The following is an 18,840-nucleotide window of genomic DNA, read 5'->3' on the forward strand; positions in this document are numbered from 1 at the left end:
ACGAAGGATGACGTCATTAGGCTTTCTTTAGGTTTATTATTGTGGAAAGTAAGCTTGTGAACATATCAACAGCAATTTTAAAATCTGCCAGTGATAGAAAAGGTTAAAACAAAAGTTGCTCTTAGTTAAAGTAATCCTGCACTAACTACTGTAAGCAAAAACAAACAAAACTTGAAGGTAAGAAAATCACACAAAGAGGTCTTCTTCTAATCCCCATAGAGGGCAGCCTTTCATCATCACATTTAGAGTTCCTTTATAGAGAACTCTAATCACATTTAACCTCAGAAAGACTATATATAAGTTGTCACTTTAAACACCATGTGTTTGCCATGTTTTGACCATGGCTACATCTAAAAAAGTACAAACACGTCACTTTATAATAAGGCCAACCAGAGCAGTTTTCAAAGCAAATCGTCTACACGACTTGTAGATACATATGGTGGCTAATTAAAGTTTGATTAGGTAAAAACTTCACTGACTAAAACAAGAATCAGTGCTGTTTCAAAAAAGAAACGTGATTAATTAATATACAATAACATATATATGGGCAAGGACTGTGGACACCCACTTATGATATATACAATGTTTGAGTGGCGATGGTCGCCATGTTAACAAGGAAATAATTGTAGCAGGTATTGTTAATATGTCAAACTGTCAATCTTAATAGAATTTCTGGATAAATTTCAATCTATTACATCAAAAGTGTGTTTGTTTTATACTGATATGATAACAATATGACATTTTCAAGAAAATTGTGTTTTGCACCAACCATGGATACAAAAGGAGTCTCTTATGTAATTCTACACAGTTTCATATACAGTTTAAAATACAATTTCATTTCTCTTACTCTTTTAATGTCCAATTTATTTCATAAAAAGCCATGAATCAAAGTAAAAATATGATATATAGGCCTACCTTAATATCGATATTGACAACACAGGTAAAAGCTAGTCAAATGTCCTCATTACTAATGAACGTACTGTACAATAAATGTCAAATTTCAAGCTAATTTATTCCAGTAATTGATTGCTAAATTTTTCTTTTCAAACATCACAAAGATGTTTAAAACAAGTGTTAACACAAACTATTACAAAAAGAGAGAAAAAAAAAAAAAAAAAACCTAACTTAGAAATATCCTTCCAACATTTTTGTAGGGTGATGAAACAGTTCCGACTTTTGATACCACGATTGGGACAAACTACAGTATATATGCTGCTCAAGCCAAAAAAGCCTCAATGACTTTGTTATCCATCAATGAAGATTGGCTAATTGCTTTTGCCACGATTGAAACAATTCGCATCGTCAAAGCGAGTGGCGGTGAGAAGATAATGAGTGCACATGGAATTTTCATAAACCTTGTATAAATTTAAAATTTTCAAGATTTCCTTGCATGTATTAAGAAAGTTGATCAAATGCTAAAAAAAAAAGCAAAATTCTGCTTTTAAAATATATCAGTTTTATAGAAGCGCTTTCAGAAAGAAATACTGCACATATGATGCAACCACCATATTGTATTGGGGGAGGGGGGGAGGGGGAGGGAGGGGGAGGGGGGAGGGGGAGGGAGGGGGAGGGGGAGGCTCACATGTTATGCTGTCCAGGGGAGGGGTCCACCTCCTTTTGATAAAATTGTTAAAATGATTTTCAGGTGCAAAATGGGGCTAGATTTTGCAACTTTTGAAATAATGTCATAGAATTTTAATATTTTTTGGTTAGCACATAAATCTTCATTATTTATGGACTGAATATACATTTTTTGTGTTACATTCTGTCTGGTGGATAGAGGGGAGGTTAAGCTCCCCTTGGTTGTATACTGGGGAGGGGTGGACTTTTAGCCCCCATGAGTATATTTGGTCACAACCTTGTGTTCAACAAAGTGTAAGCAAATTTATAAACATTTTAAGTTGTCTAAATGTGTACTTATATACATGGTAGGTAGAGGCCTTACAGAAATTCAAGGCCCCTCCAAATTTTTTTGTCTGATTACTGTAATCAAATTTATTTACAAATTTTGTAATAGAGTCAATTCCATATGAAAGTTCTCATTGGATATTTACCGGTTTGTGAACGTTGGATTTCGCACAAATGAAAAGATTTCTCTTAATATATATATGATATTAAATTCACCAAATTTAAAAACAACATCATTAGTATGTCCACCAAATAAGCTAGTCTAGAATAGTCAAAAATGGTTACCGATGGTAACAAAACCAACTTTGCCTTCAACGTTCCGTAAGTGAAAAACATTTAATTTGTTATTTTGACTGTCATCAACAACAACTGAAGATAATTTTGAAGGTAACAAGTCGAGTAACATGAGCCATAAGGGTGGCACTCTTGGAAACGTTTCCAACAGCAATTCTTCAGCACACCTAAGTTTGAAGGCACCATTCCTTCAAATAGATAAAAATTGAAATGCAAATGTCTAGTTTTGCTCAGCCAGGCATCGGACTCTATATCGTCGATGGAAGTTCGTCTGTTGCCATGTTCACCCCCGGTATCCTCAGGTAAGAGTGCTGTACCTCCACAGCGACTGTCATCCACCTGAAATCCGGGATAAACGTCCAGAAATAGACCAGAAACGAAATGGCGAGCAGCCACTCAGATGAGGTTGCCACCTGGTGCAAAACGAAGCCCTGTTCGGAAAAGAGAAGAACATAAAAGTTATCGAGTGGTTAGCTGCATCTAACATATAAAGTTAGCAGTGTAGCTGTAGATCCAGGAAGGAGTGGGAGGGGAGGGGGGGGGGGTGCAGGGAGGATATGTCCCATTTTCAACCCCCAAGTGTGAAAAGTACTTATTAGCAAAACCTTGCATGTGGAGCTACTGTAATATATCATAAACCTAAATTTATAGTCTACAAAAGCCTCAGAACGCACAATTTTCATGTCAATAATTTGGAAGAATCCCAGACCCCCTACAAAGGAGTCAACTTAAACAACCCCGAGGCCATCACCCCCACCCCCTCCCAATCCTGTTTAAATCCTGGATATGCCCCTGATATAATATATATATGTATGTATATATAAACAGGTTGATTACTATAAATCACAGCATCGAGTTTGATGGTATATGGTAGGTTTACATGTGCCTCAACATCAATGCTGTGTATAAATATGTAGATACTGTTACAGCAGTTGCAACGTTTGAAGGTTAAAGTGTACAGCTAATTTTTCAAAACGTGACTTACTATCTACGCAGTCTCAACGAAAATTTGGCTAAATGTTTTGACAAAGTGAAAGCCGAAAACATAAATTCTGATCTTACCAAAGTGATACAGTAACATTTGGCAAAATTTTGGCATTGGGTGAAACCTGATCGACACCAAACATTGAGTTTGTGCTCTTAGCATCTTGAAGTTACTTCATACCATCCAATATGAATATGTGATTTAATTAATACAGCAACTGATTGACATTTTCATTTGAACATTCTTCTCCACCCCCCACCAAAGAACTACAGTCACATGTCTCACTCCACCCCCACCCCCCAGATCCACTCGTTATTCGTTAAATAGAAAAATTTTTCCAATAATGTTATGAATGTTGATTAGACTGTTGAGATCTAATGCATGAGGATTTAAACCGCTTTTATTGAATATAAATGAAAAATTTGAAGAAAAAATCTTAAATGAACAAAAATGTACGTAAATCTGTTTATATATACCAAAGTGTTGTGTGAATAACAGTAACAAATGCCGAAGCAGATAAAAAAAGAAAGAAAGGAAGAAAAAAATGGACTTACATCGTCAGTGTCGTGCCATATTAACGGATTAAGACCTGAGTGCATTTTTAGAGCCTTCGTGGTATAAACCATAGCTGGAAGAATACGGTAAGGAAGTTTAATCTGTGAAAAGCTGATTTTCAGATTGAGAGTTTCAAGTCATTAGCTGTGTGTGATGAAACTGATCCCCTCATCCACTCTATCATCTGCAGAAGACTAATAGGAACAAGCCCCTCCCACCCCCCCCTCCCCAAAAGAAAAAATCCCCCTTGTTTTTGCCTCATTTGCAAATCTCGATCCATTTAAAGTAGGGTCATGTAAAGGTGAGATACATACAATTAGATAGCAGGGTATATTATACCAACAGTCTATGGGTTGTCTTCATGACGAAAATATGGAGTAATGTATATCAAAACCAGAATGCAAAAATGCATTGCGGTTTCGATGATGTAACATTTTCATGAATCTGACGTAATGTATAGTGATGGTGTACATGTTTTCAAGGGTTTCACGATTTGACCTCTGATGACCCTAAATGACCTTTGACCTCCACCAAAAACAATAGGCTTCTTTAACTAAAAAAAAGGCAATGTAGGACCAACCGTTAATTGGTCAAGATATTGGCAGCGTTTTATCACAAATTCTGACTCTGAATTTTGATTATTTAATTTTTTTATGTAAAAGGATACTTATTATGAAGAGAAAGGAACAGGAGACCGAGAGAAACAATCTCAGGCAGGTGATCGAACCCCTGTTTCGAAGCTTAAAGGTGATCCACGTGTGTAGTATGGTGTAAACACTCCCGACACCGAAACATAGCATAGCCCCGATCATGTGAACACTTGCAACGTTTAACTCCTGCATGGAAAGCAAAAATAGAAAGTAAAAAAGCCATGTAGGTATTAAAAGAATATTTTGAAACACTTGTTGACAGCCCTAAGCAAATTGTTATCAAACATATGTCTACATACATGTTTTCCATGGCCACATTTCTTATTCCTTATCTGAATTCACATGGTATCCACAATAAAGCAAACTAGTGTATCTGTTCGTAAGCTGGCAGCAGTAATGTAACAAACATACCAAGGCTACTGTCATTTCATATGACATAGACAGTCATGTTTTCCTTATCTTTATTCACATGGTAACCACTTAAAGCAAACTAGTGCATCTGTTGACTACCTGGCAGCAGTAACTTCAGAAACATACCGAGGCAATTGTCATTTCATATAATGTATATATAACGTAGACAGTCATGTTTTTCGTAGCAACAGTTTTATTCCTTTTCGAATGGAATCGACTTAATGAGGGAAGGTGCATCTGTTCACTACTTTTTCGATAGGAAGCCAAGGCCCTTCATAACCCAAACTACGATTTGATTTGCAAGGTACCACAAACCTGGAAATTTGCCACTAAGGACATTCCAAAGCAAGCTATGATTCCCAGGACGAAACCGACCCGATTCAGAAGCGACACAGAGTTATTCCCCTCGGCAGCGATTCCGACCTGTTTGAACCTGATGAAGATGCATGCCAAAGCTAAATAAGAGAAAGAGAAAGAGAGGGTGTCGTTCAAAAGTTTATCGAGGCCGGTTCTCTTTTAAGCACATCTTTATCGCTAGTTATTGCCAGTTCGATGCCCTAAAGTCATAGTGTATCATGTGATGGCATGTCAATTTTACTTAATCCAATGAGGAGAGCGACTGAGGATGGATTTCACCTAAGGTGTGGCTCTCTGGACTTCATGAAGGTTTCAAAACTAGATAATGAATATTCATAGTCAGTTATCTGAGAATCACATGCTGTCGGTGGTTGTAGTAGCCGACATCAATTAAAGGAGGACAATTGTGGAAAGACAATAATAATAATAATAATAATAATAACAATAATAATAACAATAACAACAACAACAAATAATAATAATAATAATAATGGTGATTTATAATGTGCGCATATCCATCCGGAAAGGGCACTCGAGGTGCAAGAGAGAAAGAGAGAAAAGAAAGCAAATATGAATGAACAAAAACATTATTGGTTAACATTGATGTATATGCTGGATGCGTAGGATGAGTTTTCAGAGGTTTTTTATCAACTTAAGGTGATATTTTGAGAGGGCATCTGGCAATGCACAGTGATTGATGTCACCATGGTAATATCGCTAATAATAATAGTAATAATGGTGATTTATAACGTGCGCATAGCCACCCGGAAGGGTGCTCAAGGCGAGGAATGTAAAGAGCTGAACGCAATTTTCACCTTGTATACCTCCGATAACAGTATCAAGGTTTTTTCCTTTTATGCTAGGTATCCACGGCATACGAAGACTTTCAACTTCAGTTATCCGTACGGATTATCCTCCAATGTAAACAGTCTCCAGGGGAAATTCGTAGAACTAGAACAAACCATTACTAACATGAGAAACTTGTGTTTTATCACTCTTCAGGAGACAAAACTGCAGAAAGATGTTAATAAATGGATCAATGAAACGCCCCAACATATTGTACCGGACGAAGCTATACAAATGAACAATTATCACATGTACCGTCATGATCGGGATTTCACAGCGAACGGAGGGGGACTAATTACGTATATTTCCAAGGAATGGGCTATCGGTATTCCCAAGGTTTGTCTCACTCTCTCTGATCCGGACATAGAGTTACTCGCTGTGAGAACCCGGCCACGATTCCTTCCTAGTGATATATCGAATATCACTATTGTTAACGTTTATATCAGGCCATCAGCGGATTTCTCTCTGGCCGATGTGAAATTGAAGAGAGCAGTGACAGAAATCATGAAGGAGAACCCGCGTTCCAGCATAATACTATTGGGAGATATAAATCGAAGCAACATCGCTTTCCTTGAGACAATGGGCTTTCAAAACCTTGTGGACTCTGCTACCTTCCCGCGATCTGGTTCCATATTAGACGCTGTATATGTCAACAATCATTACTACAGGGCCACAAGACGCCATCCCATCGGATCGTCGGACCACTACTCAATTTGTATCATGCCTAAGTATACGGAAAAGCACAGAGAGACCAAGCAGAGGCCCAGGAGAAGGGAAAGGGACATTAGAGACAACAATCTATGTATTCTTCGTGAGACCATAGCCTCTACGGACTGGAATATCTTCACGGAAACCTGCCCTACACTCAACGAACTGACTGAAGTGGTTTCGTGTTATATTCAATTTGTATCGGACATCTGCGTTCCAACTAGAACTGTACCAACTGCGGAAATGATGAAGAGATTACCGGCCGACGATAATATTAGACGAATGGAAGAACGAAAAAAGAAGGCAATTGAGGTGGGGAACAACGCAGAACGGAATAGGTTGCAGCGGACTATAAATAGATACATCTATAGGAAGAGGAGTGAACACTTCGAGAGGATAGCGACGGATTCCACGTCATTATGGAACTTTCTGAAATCAGTGCGGAATCCTCACAAAAATGATAACAAGGTCACCATATCGAGGGAGCTTGGATCTAAGCTAGACACCCACTTCGGCCGATTCAACAGTGCGGTTATAAAGGACATTACTCTGAACTTACCGCACCGCTCTGTCAATGACACTCCTGGAATAGAACGAGATCAGGTTAAAAGACAGTTTGGACTTGTCAAGCGAGGTGTCGCATCAGGTATTGATAACATACCCTGGTGGGTTTTTAAATATTGCTCAAATGAAATTGCTGACATTTTCACAGTCATTTTCAATGAAAGTATTAAACAGAGTATTATTCCATCTGACTGGAAACATGCCAAAACTACTCCTGTGCCCAAAATTTGCAGTCCTGCTTCAGTAAATGATTATCGCCCAATTGATATATCAAGCATAGGGTTCAATTGTTTGCAAAAGTTATTACTTTCGTATGTCACACAATCCATTGATGAACATGGTGATCCAAATCAGTTTGCGTACAGAAAAGGTATCTCGTGCACTGATGCAATCCTCACCCTTGTCCATGGCATAGTGTCTGGGCTAAACTGTAAACAGACGACAATATCTAAAGTCCTATTTCTGGACTTTTCAAGTGCATTTAATACAGTCCTGCCCAATCGTCTACTAAATGACCTGTGTAACTTCATCGATGAGCCATGGCTCATTCATTGGCTTAGGGATTTCATGCAGGGATGGTCGAGACAAGTTAAACTAGACAAAGGCTATACAACAACTTCTGAAATCAGAGTAGGAGTTCCACAAGGTGGCCCTCTATCAGCCCTATTGTTTACTATTTATACAGATTGCATTCGCTCTAATTCTAATTGCTCAGTAATTAAATATGCTGATGACACTGTTTTATCGTGCAATATCACCAAAGGCTCCCACCAGCAAAATCAGCATGAGTATCAAGATTTTATCACTAGTATAGTTAGCACTTGCGACCAGAAGAACCTACTTCTCAACAAAAAGAAGTGTAAGGAAATGGTTTTCGAAAACGTCAATATTAAGCACAGGGGTTTAATCGAGAAGAGAGACGAGAGGACAATTATTCACAATACATCCGTTGAACGTACTTCCAGTACAATGTATCTAGGAGTCTGCATTGACAACAAGCTGACGTTTTCAAATCATATTTCGAAGGTATTAGCCAAGGTGTATCACATTGTCGCCACACTCATGTATATTGCTCCTCACTTTCCTGTCCATATACGGGAAAGGGTGTTTGAGGCCTCTATCTTGCCAAATATAATATATGCTGTCCCGGTCTGGTATCACTTTGTCCAAATAAAAGATAAGAAAAGATTATTAAGTTTCCTGAGATACTGTGAGAGAATCTTTGGATTAAATCATAACCTACTTAAAGATAAAGTTAATACGGCTGCTAGGAAGGAATTTGAGAGGCTACTAAATAACATCCAAAGAAATGAAGGACACCCACTCCATTGTGCAATAAACTCTCTGTGCAATAAGACAAACTACAATTTGAGGAATGCTGCAATAACTCCCAGATTCAGGATTGAACTTTATAGGAATTCTTTTGTTTATAGGGCGTCCATGTTCATACAGCATGGTGCTCTAGAACCATTGTTGTGATTTTGTTTTTCAGTGTTTTGTCTAGTATTTACTATTTTATATCTTTATCATAATTTTATTTATTTTCCTATTTATAAATTTTTAATGATTTATACTGGAAATAAAGAATTGAATTGAATCCTATATTTATACTACAGTCTCATACTGAACTAGGACCTCATGTTATGCATGATGAAGGCAGTCCATCAGGAATGGAAAGAGATAATTATAAGGGCACCCCAAAACCAGTTTTAGTTTCATTAGTTACAACGTTTGACAATATTGCAGAACTGTGGTCTGCTGACATCTCCCAAACTCTAAAAGATCTGCAGTCTCCCACCAAACCCAAAATTGCTTTGCTTTAATAATACATTTAATATCGTCAGGCGCGTAGCCAAGGGGGGGGGGCAAAGGGGGCGGCCGCCCCCCCCCCCTCCTTGAGCATATGTTTTTATGATATCGCTGGAAATCTCAAAGTAGAAAATGCCAGGGAAGTGTCATTTCCAGCGATCTGGGAGGCATTTTCTGCCAAAAATTTTCGTGTATGCTTCGCGCCAACCCATGGTCCTGGTAAGTGCCATTTCCAGCGATCTGAGAGGCATTTTCGGCCAAAATTTTCTTGGACGCTTCGCGCCAACCCATGGTGACGCTACGCTATGATAGTTTGCCTACAGGCTTCGCCCCTCCCTTGGCAAATTCCTCGCTATGTGCCTGAATAACGTTGTTTTTTGATACAAAACTTGTACAAGTTTACCTGCTGCTGCTGTCATATTGAGTAGCTGACCAAAGACACAGCTTTCTGGTGGCATGGTACCAGTGTCGCTGATGAATGGTAGACCAGCGATCACATGACCCAACTTGACTGCAATGCAATACCTTGAAAAGAAATGACAATTAAAAATCATTATTTAAAAGCATTGAGGGCTCGCCTCATACTGCGTGCCGCCCTGCAAAAAAGTTAACTTTTTGTTGCTTGCAAGTGAAGTTTTCTTCTTATTGCTACAAAATGCAGACAGTAATGAAACGTGATACCTTGTTATCTTGATCAGGGAGTTCCACAACAACTTTCTGCTGAGATGTCCATCGCTGCTCTTTACACTGTGTTATGGGTATTTACCGTAGCTGCATGTAGTGACTGTACACTAGTGTCTAATTACCGACGGTAGCAAGCTGTGTGTGTATTTTCTGGGATCGATGGTGGTGTCTAACACTGCTGTTACACCTCATTCGAAACTAGGTCAGATTACCGGCATTAGACGTTTCTTTTTGCTGGAGTCTTCACACCCTTTAAACATCCTAGCTGGGATCGATGATGGTGTCTTCGAACCCTTTAAATACCATAGATATATAAACCAAACAAGCAGACACCTGGCTAAACGTAAGGCATTGGTACACCATTCGAAGTGGGAAAAAAGAAGAAGATTGATTCTACTACGAAGTAATCTCCTCCTCTCCAAGATTTTGTCTGCTAATCTGGTAAAATCTACTTTCTAAACTTTTCTCTAAATTGGATTAGAAATGGGGTGTAGGCTAGAGTATTACTTAGGCTAGGTATATAAAGAAAAATCTTTTTTTCTTAAGGGAAATAGTTTTATAATATGCTTATAAATTATCTATTTTCTTCTGCTACAATAACATCAGTATTCTAAACCACCAATTGTTTGTCAGTTCTGTTATTTATGTTTTCTAAATTTGTAAACATCTAATCTGTTGAAACCCTGAAAATGTTGCTAGATTATTTTTTATACTGTTTCATCTGTCTTGTCATATTTTAGTAAAATTTTGCCCATTTCTCTCAAATTTCTCCATATAAATGTCCCTGATATTTAGGATGAAATTTTTTAAAATCTGCCTGTTTTTGTGAATGCAAGGGTGACAGGTCTGCTGTACAGTATTTAAACATCAAGTGAAGTTTCTCTTTCACTTTCAAGTGCAGAGTCCCTTTAAAGTGTAAGGGGAGAAGAAAGTCATTGATTTCTTGTGAACAATACATTAGTTGCAGTATCGGCAGCTTTAAAATGCAAGTTTAACGTTCTGTTTGTAAACTGATTTATGAAACTCCTTCTGTCAGCAATTAAACTATCCCACAGTACAGACAGAACGAAAGTATTATATTGAGGAAATTTATATAGACGAAGTACGTACGTGCATCAAACTTGTTTGAATATTCTTGTGTACATACGCACTTTGAACATTTTATTAAAGACCGAGCATTCACTAGGCAAGGATCTGCTGTTCAACAAAATCTCCAACATGGTATAAGAAATACGGACATACTGTTATCTAAATACTTCATGGCAAGATACCAAGAGTTATTTCATCAGACCTGTACCAACAGTAGTTATATCAACAGCAACATAGTTTCATCAGTTTTAAAAAATTCTTAAATTCTCTATAAATTAGTAACTAGAAGAGTCTAGATAACAAGAGCCCAAGGGCACTGTGGTTCCTTGCTTGGGGTATATGACAATACCCATAATATTATCAAGCAAGATTGGGCTCAAATAGTCCAAGTAATTGTGGTCCTATATGTACCCATAAAGTAACCAACACTATAGCCAACACTTTTGTGATCACAAAATGTGATCAGATTTTTTATCAAAAGGCACTTTTGAGATCTAAATATGGCGTCGAAAATGTAAGAAATATAAGGTCACCTACAAGCGGGTCAACAGATATGATAACATTGGTGACCTCAGATGACATGAACTTTAAGTTTGAAAATGTTCCACCACCCCATTCACAACTTGTCCCAAAATATCAACCGTGTCACACCTTGGCATTGGGATTGAATTGCATTAAATGTCTAAAAATTAACTTTGAACTTGTATACATAACTTCACACACAAAGGTCACCCGTAGGTCAACCAATTGACATTTTTGATCGGTGAGACATAAATAGAGCATCAAAACTGAAAAAATTTAAACATTTTTTCTTTCCCATTTTCTCCCCCCAAAATACTAGTTTTTTAACATTAGCTGACCTTTGGTGACCTTGGATCACATGACCATTAAGTTTGAAAATATTCCCCTATACCATTTACAACTACTCCAAAAATATCAACTGTGTCACACCTTGGAACTGGGAGTTATTGCATTAAATGTCTGAAAATTAACTTTGACCTCATATAACTTCGCACACAAAGGTCACACGGGGGTCAACCCATTGACATATATGATCAGAAGGTACCTTTCACATCTGAAAATAGCATCAAACTGTAAAAACGCACAAAACACGAAAAGGTCACCAGAGGTCAAATTGAGATCAAGGGTCACCCAGATGTGGGTCAACAATTGGATTACATTGAAGCAACTCTCAACCCTTACTGACAATTCGTTCTCAAGATATCGCAAAAATACTAGTTTTTTATCATTCATTGACCTTTGGTGACCTTGGATCACATGACCGTTAAGTTTGAAAATAATCCCCAATACCATTTGCAACTACTCCAAAAATATCAACCGTGTCACACCTTGGAACTGGGAGTTATTGCATTAAATGTCTGAAAATTAACTTTGACCTCCCATAACTTCACACACGAAGGTCACACGGGGGTCAACCCATTGACACTTATGATCAGAAGGTACCTTTGACATCTGAAAATAGCATCAAAACTGTAAAAATCCCCAAAACACGAAAAGGTCACCAGAGGTCAAATTGAGGTCAAGGGTCACCCAGATGCGGGTCGACAATTGGATTACATTGAAGCAACTCCCAACCCTAACGGACAATTTGTTCTCAAGTTATTGCAAAAATACTAGTTTTTTATCATTAATTGACCTTTGGTGACCTCAGATTACATGACCGTTAAGTTTGAAAATATTCCCCTATACCATTTGCAACTTGTCCCAAAATATCAACCGTGTAACACCTTGGCACTGGGAGTTATTACACTAAATGTCTGAAAATTAACTTTGACCTCATGTAACTTAACATACAAAGGTCACCTTGGGTCAACTTATTGACATTTTTGATTGGTGAGACCTAAATGGAGCATCAAACTATACAAATTCAAACATTTTTTTCTTTCCCATTTTCTCCTCCCAAAATACTAGTTTTTTAACATTAATTGACCTTTGGTGACCTCAGATCACATGACCATTAAGTTTGAAAATATTCCCCTATACCATTTGCAACTTGTCCAAAAATATCAACCATGTCACACCTTGGAACTGGGAGTTATTGCATTAAATGTCTGAAAATTAACTTTGACCTCGTATAACTTCGCACACGAAGGTCACACGGGTGTCAACCAATTGACATTTTTGATCGAAAGGTACCTTTGATATCCAAATCTAGCATCAAAACCAAACATTTTCTTTTTTGCTCGTTTCCTCCCAAAATAAGCACATTTTTTCTAATGTGACCTTTGACCTTTTGACCTTGGTTTCAGATGTAGTTTGATCTCCTGATTCCAAAAAACAAAACGACAAGTCTGTACAACCATCCTAACTCTGACCGAAAAACTTTGACCCCTTATAACTTCGCACATAAAGGTCACACGGGGTCAACCTATTGACATTTATGATCAGAAGGTACCTTTGACATCTGAAAATAGCATCAAAACTTTAAAAATCCCCAAAAACACGTAAAGGTCACAAGAGGTCAAATTGAGGTCAAGGGTCACCCAGATGCTGGTCGACAATTGGAACACATTGAAGCAACTCCCAACCCTAACGAACATTTTGTTCTCAAGTTCTCGCAAAAATAGTTGTTTTTTAACATTAATTGACCTTTGGTGACCTTGGATCACATGACCGTTAAGTTTCAAAATGTTCCCCTAACCAGTTCACAACTTGTTCCAAAATATCAACCATGTCACACATTGGCACTTGGAGTTATTGCAGTTTTAATATTTTGGGTTTTTGGCCTCTAACTGACCTTTGGTGACCTTCACAGGCACCAAAAAAATTAGGGCACACCTTCTCACTATGGCGGATCTATATACCAAGTTTGAGTTAAGTCCAACTTTCCCTTGTTGAGTTACAGTGTACCCAAGCAAGTGTCACAGATGCACACACAGACACACACACACACACACACGCCAACCTGACTACATAGGTTCCTTTTGCTAAAGCAAGGAACCAACCAGAATGCAAAATGCATTGAGGTTTCGATGACTTTAATGCACTAGACTTCTGCTTGTTAGTATAACCAGAACTAGCTGTTACAATAACACTATGACATGCTAACACAGGTCAGTCTACTGTACGTGGTTATACACACCTCCATCAAAAGCAATAGGGTTCTTGTACTCAATGTTATGAATCCACACACCAAGTATTACAAAACCAAACCAAATCTCTTAATAACTTCGCACATTAGGGTTGCAGAGGAGTCCACTTATGGACAAGTTAGATTGGAATATGCCCACGAAACTTCAAAGAATCAACTTGAAAGAAGCTAATACAGGTCACTGGAGGTCAACCTGAGGTCAAAGGTCACCCAAATGCAGTTCGACCATTGTATTACAATAGCGTAACTCTCAACCCTGTCAGTGGTAGTTTCACAAGTTATCGGGAAAAAACACATTTTGACCTATAAATGACCTTTGGTGACCTTGGATCACATCACGGTTATTTTGGAAAATGTGTCCCTACTTCATTCACAACTTGTCCTAATATACCAGCCATGTCAGACTTCGTGACTAGAAGTTGTTGCAAAAATTAGCAAAGTTGGGAGTTTTTGACACATAATCAACCTTGAATGACCTTGGATGACCTAATGGTTTTTATCAAAAATGTTCCTCTTGATGATGTGCACTCTGTCCTAAAATCACAACCTTGATGGACATTTAGTTCTCACGTTATTGCAAAAATACTAGTTTTTGACCCCTAATTGACCTTTGTTGACCTTGGACCATATTACCGTTATGTTTTGAAATGATCCCTTACCCCATTCACAACTAGTCCCAAAATATCAACCATGTCGGACCCGTCAATGGTAGTTTCACAAGTTATTGAGAAAAAAACACATTTTGACCCATAAATGACCTTTGGTGACCTTGGATCACATCACGGTTATTTTTGAAAATGTGTCCCTACTCCATTCACAACTTGTCCTAATATACCAGCCATGTCAGACTTCGTGACTAGAAGTTGTTGCAAAAATTAGCATAAGTTGGGAGTTTTTTGCACATACTCAACCTTGAATGACCTTGAATGACCTAATGGTTTTGATCAAAAATTTTCCCCTTGATGATGTGCACTCTGTCCTAAAATCCCAACCTTGAGGGACATTTGGTTCTCACGTTATTGCAAAAATACTAGTTTTAACCCCTAATTGACCTTTGCTGACCTTGGATCATATTACCGTTATGTTTTGAAATGATCCCTTACCCCATTCACAACTAGTCCCAAAATATCAACCATGTCGGACCCTGTCAGTGGTAGTTTCACAAGTTATTGAGGGAAAAAAACACATTTTGACCCATAAATGACCTTTGGTGACCTTGGATCACATCACGGTTATTTTTGAAAATGTGTCCCTACTCCATTCACAACTTGTCCTAATTTACCAGCCATGTCAGACTTCGTGACTAGAAGTTGTTGCAAAAATTAGCATAAGTTGGGAGTTTTTGGCACATAATCAACCTTGAATGACCTTGGATGACCTGATGGTTTTTATCAAAAATGTTTCTCTTGATAAGGTGCACTATGTCCTAAAATTTGTTTGGCCTACAATGTACACACATAATGTTATTGCTAGAAATGTATCAAAACCAACCTTTGGCCCCTCATAACTTGAGAACTGGGTGTCCGATTGAAGCGGGAGTTGGTTTCCTATATTCAGCACAAAAAGCTCTATCATATGTCAGCAATTTTTTAAACTTATCTTTGTTCTATTTTGTTTTGCCCCGTATCTCCTAAAATGAGCATATTTTTTAAGATTTGACCTTTGACCTTTTGACCTCGCAGTCAGATGTAGTTTGACACGCTGATTCCAAAAAGCAACATGACAAGTCTGTGCGACCATCCTAACTGTACTTATTAAAAAACAAAAACATTGACCTCTGATAACTTCGCACACGAAGGTCGCACAGGGGTCAACTATGGACCATTTTGATCGGAAGGTACCTTTGAGATCCGATTATGGCCACGAAAATTCAAATAACCCAAAAAACTGATAAAGGTCACCGGAGGTCAACCTGAGGTCAAAGGTCACCTAGATGCGGGTCGACTCCCTGATTACAATAGCGCAACTCCCAACCTTCACGGACATTTGGTTCTCAAGTTATTGCAAAAATACTAGTTTTTGACCCCTGATTGACCTTTGTTGACCTTGGATTACATGACCGTTATGTTTTGAAATGATCCCTTACCCCATTCACAACTGGTCCCAAAATATCAACCATGTCGGATCCTGTCAATGGGAGTTATTGCTTGTTTTAATATTTTGGTTTTTGGCCTCTAACTGACCTTTGGTGACCTTCACAGGCAACACAAAAAATAGGGCACATCTACTCAATGTGGTACTCGTATACACCAAATATTAGATTGGTCCAAGCTTCCCTACTTGAGATACCGTGTTTACAAGCCAGGCGTCACACACACACACACATGCATACATACACCCATACATACACACATACACACACTCTCCGCCTGCATGAATGCATAGGTTACGATTTCATCGAAACCAAAAATGAGCTCAGGAGGAAGAAGGGAATTTAAGCAAACTTTACAAGGTTTACGGCAAGTTCCTTCCTGAACAAGGAAGGATGTAAGAATTGCTTACTTTGTGAAGTGGAACAATATTTAACATAGCAGAATTCAGAGTTTGATTTCAACAACAAGCACCTTTTCTGGGGTTCTCTTTTCGTGACATTTCCCTTCATTTTTTTTCCAGAGGGAGGAAGTGTATTGAATTGCCTATAGAAGCAATGACATACATTTCAATGGACATGTCTTTGCATGGTTCAAGAAATATTAATATACAGCACAGTGGTTTGTTTCAGATTGTAACCTACTCATAATTTACTAATAATAACACTGTATAGCGTGCAACGTTGGACATATTGATTATGTATGTTCATGGATATTAATTACACATTTATTGAATTTATTGATGCTGTGGAGGATAAATTAGTAGCAGCTAAACTGTGTTAACACAAATGATATGAAATGAAAGTTGAATGTTTAGTCTAAAACCACATGACGTATTTTAAGGCTTTCCATTTTAAGTATTTTTAAGTATTTAAGGGCTTTCAAAGAAGAATGAATTGAAATTGAAATTGAAAAACTATTTATTCCCACTTCACCATAACATAAACAAAGTGAACATATAACATTTGAATATATACAATACAAATACATTCCATAGAAATTCAATTGATATACATACAAATGATGTGAAGTGGGGGAGACCTGGCAAAAGCAGAGCTTATCAAGGCCAGGCCACCAACAATTAGTTCTTACTGTATAGATGTAAAACCTGGATCTTTTTATCAAAGAAAGAGAAACTAGATGCCTGATATCAACAGTAAATAATGAGTGGTTTCTCTTTTGTGAAGTCCCGGCCACTTTACCGTTGAAATGTGTAGTAGATCTTCAATACAGATATCATAAAAGGTCTGGGACTTGCTCACTATTTAAAAAAAAACAACCTACATATTAAAGGGATACTGTATTAAAAAATCGTTTGCACTAATATTCGGTGAGTTCTTTTCTGTGACCGAGACTTTCATTTTATGACTTTAGGAATCAAAAAACAATATATGGCAATTTCTAATAAATTCTACTTGAAACACTTTGAAGATATATATATATACAACCATGTATACACTGTAGGTACTGGTCACTTACGGAATAAGAATACTGCATAGGAGTAAGAGGCCGACCAGGATAGGAAGCCAGGAGAGTTCTGCAGCCAGCCAGGACAGACACATTATTACAAGTCTCTACTTTCCAAGTGTTTCAAACCCTGTCTTTCTTTCAAGTATAAAACTGCAAGAATGAACTGAGACAAGAAATTTGCATGTATGGTTACTTATTGTACATATTTTGTAGACAGGGTGATGGCTAGGAGAGGGGGTGGGAGAGGGGGTGGGGAACTCCTATTGTCAGTGGAGAGGAAATGGCTTCAGTCAGCTGATTGTTTGCATTCAACTGGGGAAAAAATTTGATCAATAAGTATGCTGCCAAATGCACCATTTGACGACTAAATGTTTATTTTTCTCTGGGGGAGGGGGGGGGAGGGGAGAGGTTCCAATACCCATACATGGGAATAACCTTCACTTATCCCAGGGCAGCACCACCTACATTATAAAATTCTTGATTCCCCTCTATTCCCCCCCCCTCCCCCCCATAAAGGTTCAGGTCTCTACCTAAGGCAGTCTTTAAATTTTGAACTGAAAGCTAAAACATATTTTCAATGTGCATTACAGGGCTATGAAATTATTCAATGAGGTTGCCATCATCTGTGATTTCATGAATGAATTGGGATTATTATAAATTATTGTAAAATCGTCCAGAAAAAAATGTTACAGGGAAATGAGGATAGGCTGGACGTGAGGCTTACCTCGATTGTAACAACTAACAATAACACTAACAGTCAAGGTACAGCCTTGACAGCAACTACTGCACAACCTAGGCAGCTAAAAGTACTTATCCCTGGGGTACAGTCTAGATTAGCTTAGGCTTAATGTAGCCTAGGCCTGCGCACAAAAAGGATTCTTCCGCAATGGGAGAGAAAGTCTAACTTGGTTATTGTATTAGCAAGGAGATATTCAAAAAGTGCAGACTATTCTGAAAGCTCAAGAAATTACCAAATCTTAGACAAATTATTGAGTTCTTACAAGTCTTTAGTCAAATTCTCAGCAATAGATCCCTCAGTTATTCGCTCTGTAACAGTTGCAATACTAACAGTACACATTGAGTGCTGAATATTATGCCCTACATGAACTGTGCCAACTTGTAGGGAACATATAACTCTAAGGGCTTGTAAAAGTCAGAACTGGTGATATTATTTTACTATTCTGAACATTTTATTACTATAGATACAAATAATAATGATCTACAACAATTAAAGGTTTCAAAACTTCAATATGATATCATAAAATGATATCTTAAATGATAAACTCTAAGATGGTTTGTTTATTCACC

The 18,840-nt window shown here is 37.9% G+C and overlaps 1 protein-coding gene across 1 annotated transcript; it reads right to left on the reverse strand.

Annotated features, from left to right (window-relative positions):
* Positions 1-16: 16 nt before the first annotated feature.
* On the reverse strand, positions 17-18,682 carry LOC139969702 (DNA damage-regulated autophagy modulator protein 2-like). Its single transcript, XM_071974854.1, has 7 exons — positions 18,534-18,682; positions 17,542-17,695; positions 9,491-9,612; positions 5,119-5,258; positions 4,410-4,578; positions 3,742-3,815; positions 17-2,633 (listed from the first exon to the last, which is right to left on the reverse strand). Exons 2-7 carry the CDS (start codon positions 17,622-17,624, stop codon positions 2,451-2,453), a joined length of 771 nt encoding a protein of 256 aa, XP_071830955.1. The 5' UTR covers positions 17,625-17,695; positions 18,534-18,682; the 3' UTR covers positions 17-2,450.
* Positions 18,683-18,840: the final 158 nt, after the last annotated feature.

Source organism: Apostichopus japonicus, chromosome 7 (genome assembly GCF_037975245.1).
Source record: "Apostichopus japonicus isolate 1M-3 chromosome 7, ASM3797524v1, whole genome shotgun sequence".
Taxonomy (NCBI): Eukaryota; Metazoa; Echinodermata; class Holothuroidea; order Aspidochirotida; family Stichopodidae; genus Apostichopus; species Apostichopus japonicus.

Excerpts from the sequence above, each read along its gene's own strand:
- LOC139969702 (XM_071974854.1), bottom strand. The coding sequence starts at position 17,624 with ATGTGTCTGTCCTGGCTGGCTGCAGAACTCTCCTGGCTTCCTATCCTG. Across the intron at positions 9,613-17,541 it reads CTATGCAGTATTCTTATTCC|GTATTGCATTGCAGTCAAGT; the intron begins GTAAGTGACCAG and ends TTTCTTTTCAAG. Across the intron at positions 3,816-4,409 it reads TTCCTTTCTCTTCATAATAA|CTATGGTTTATACCACGAAG; the intron begins GTATCCTTTTAC and ends GTATTCTTCCAG.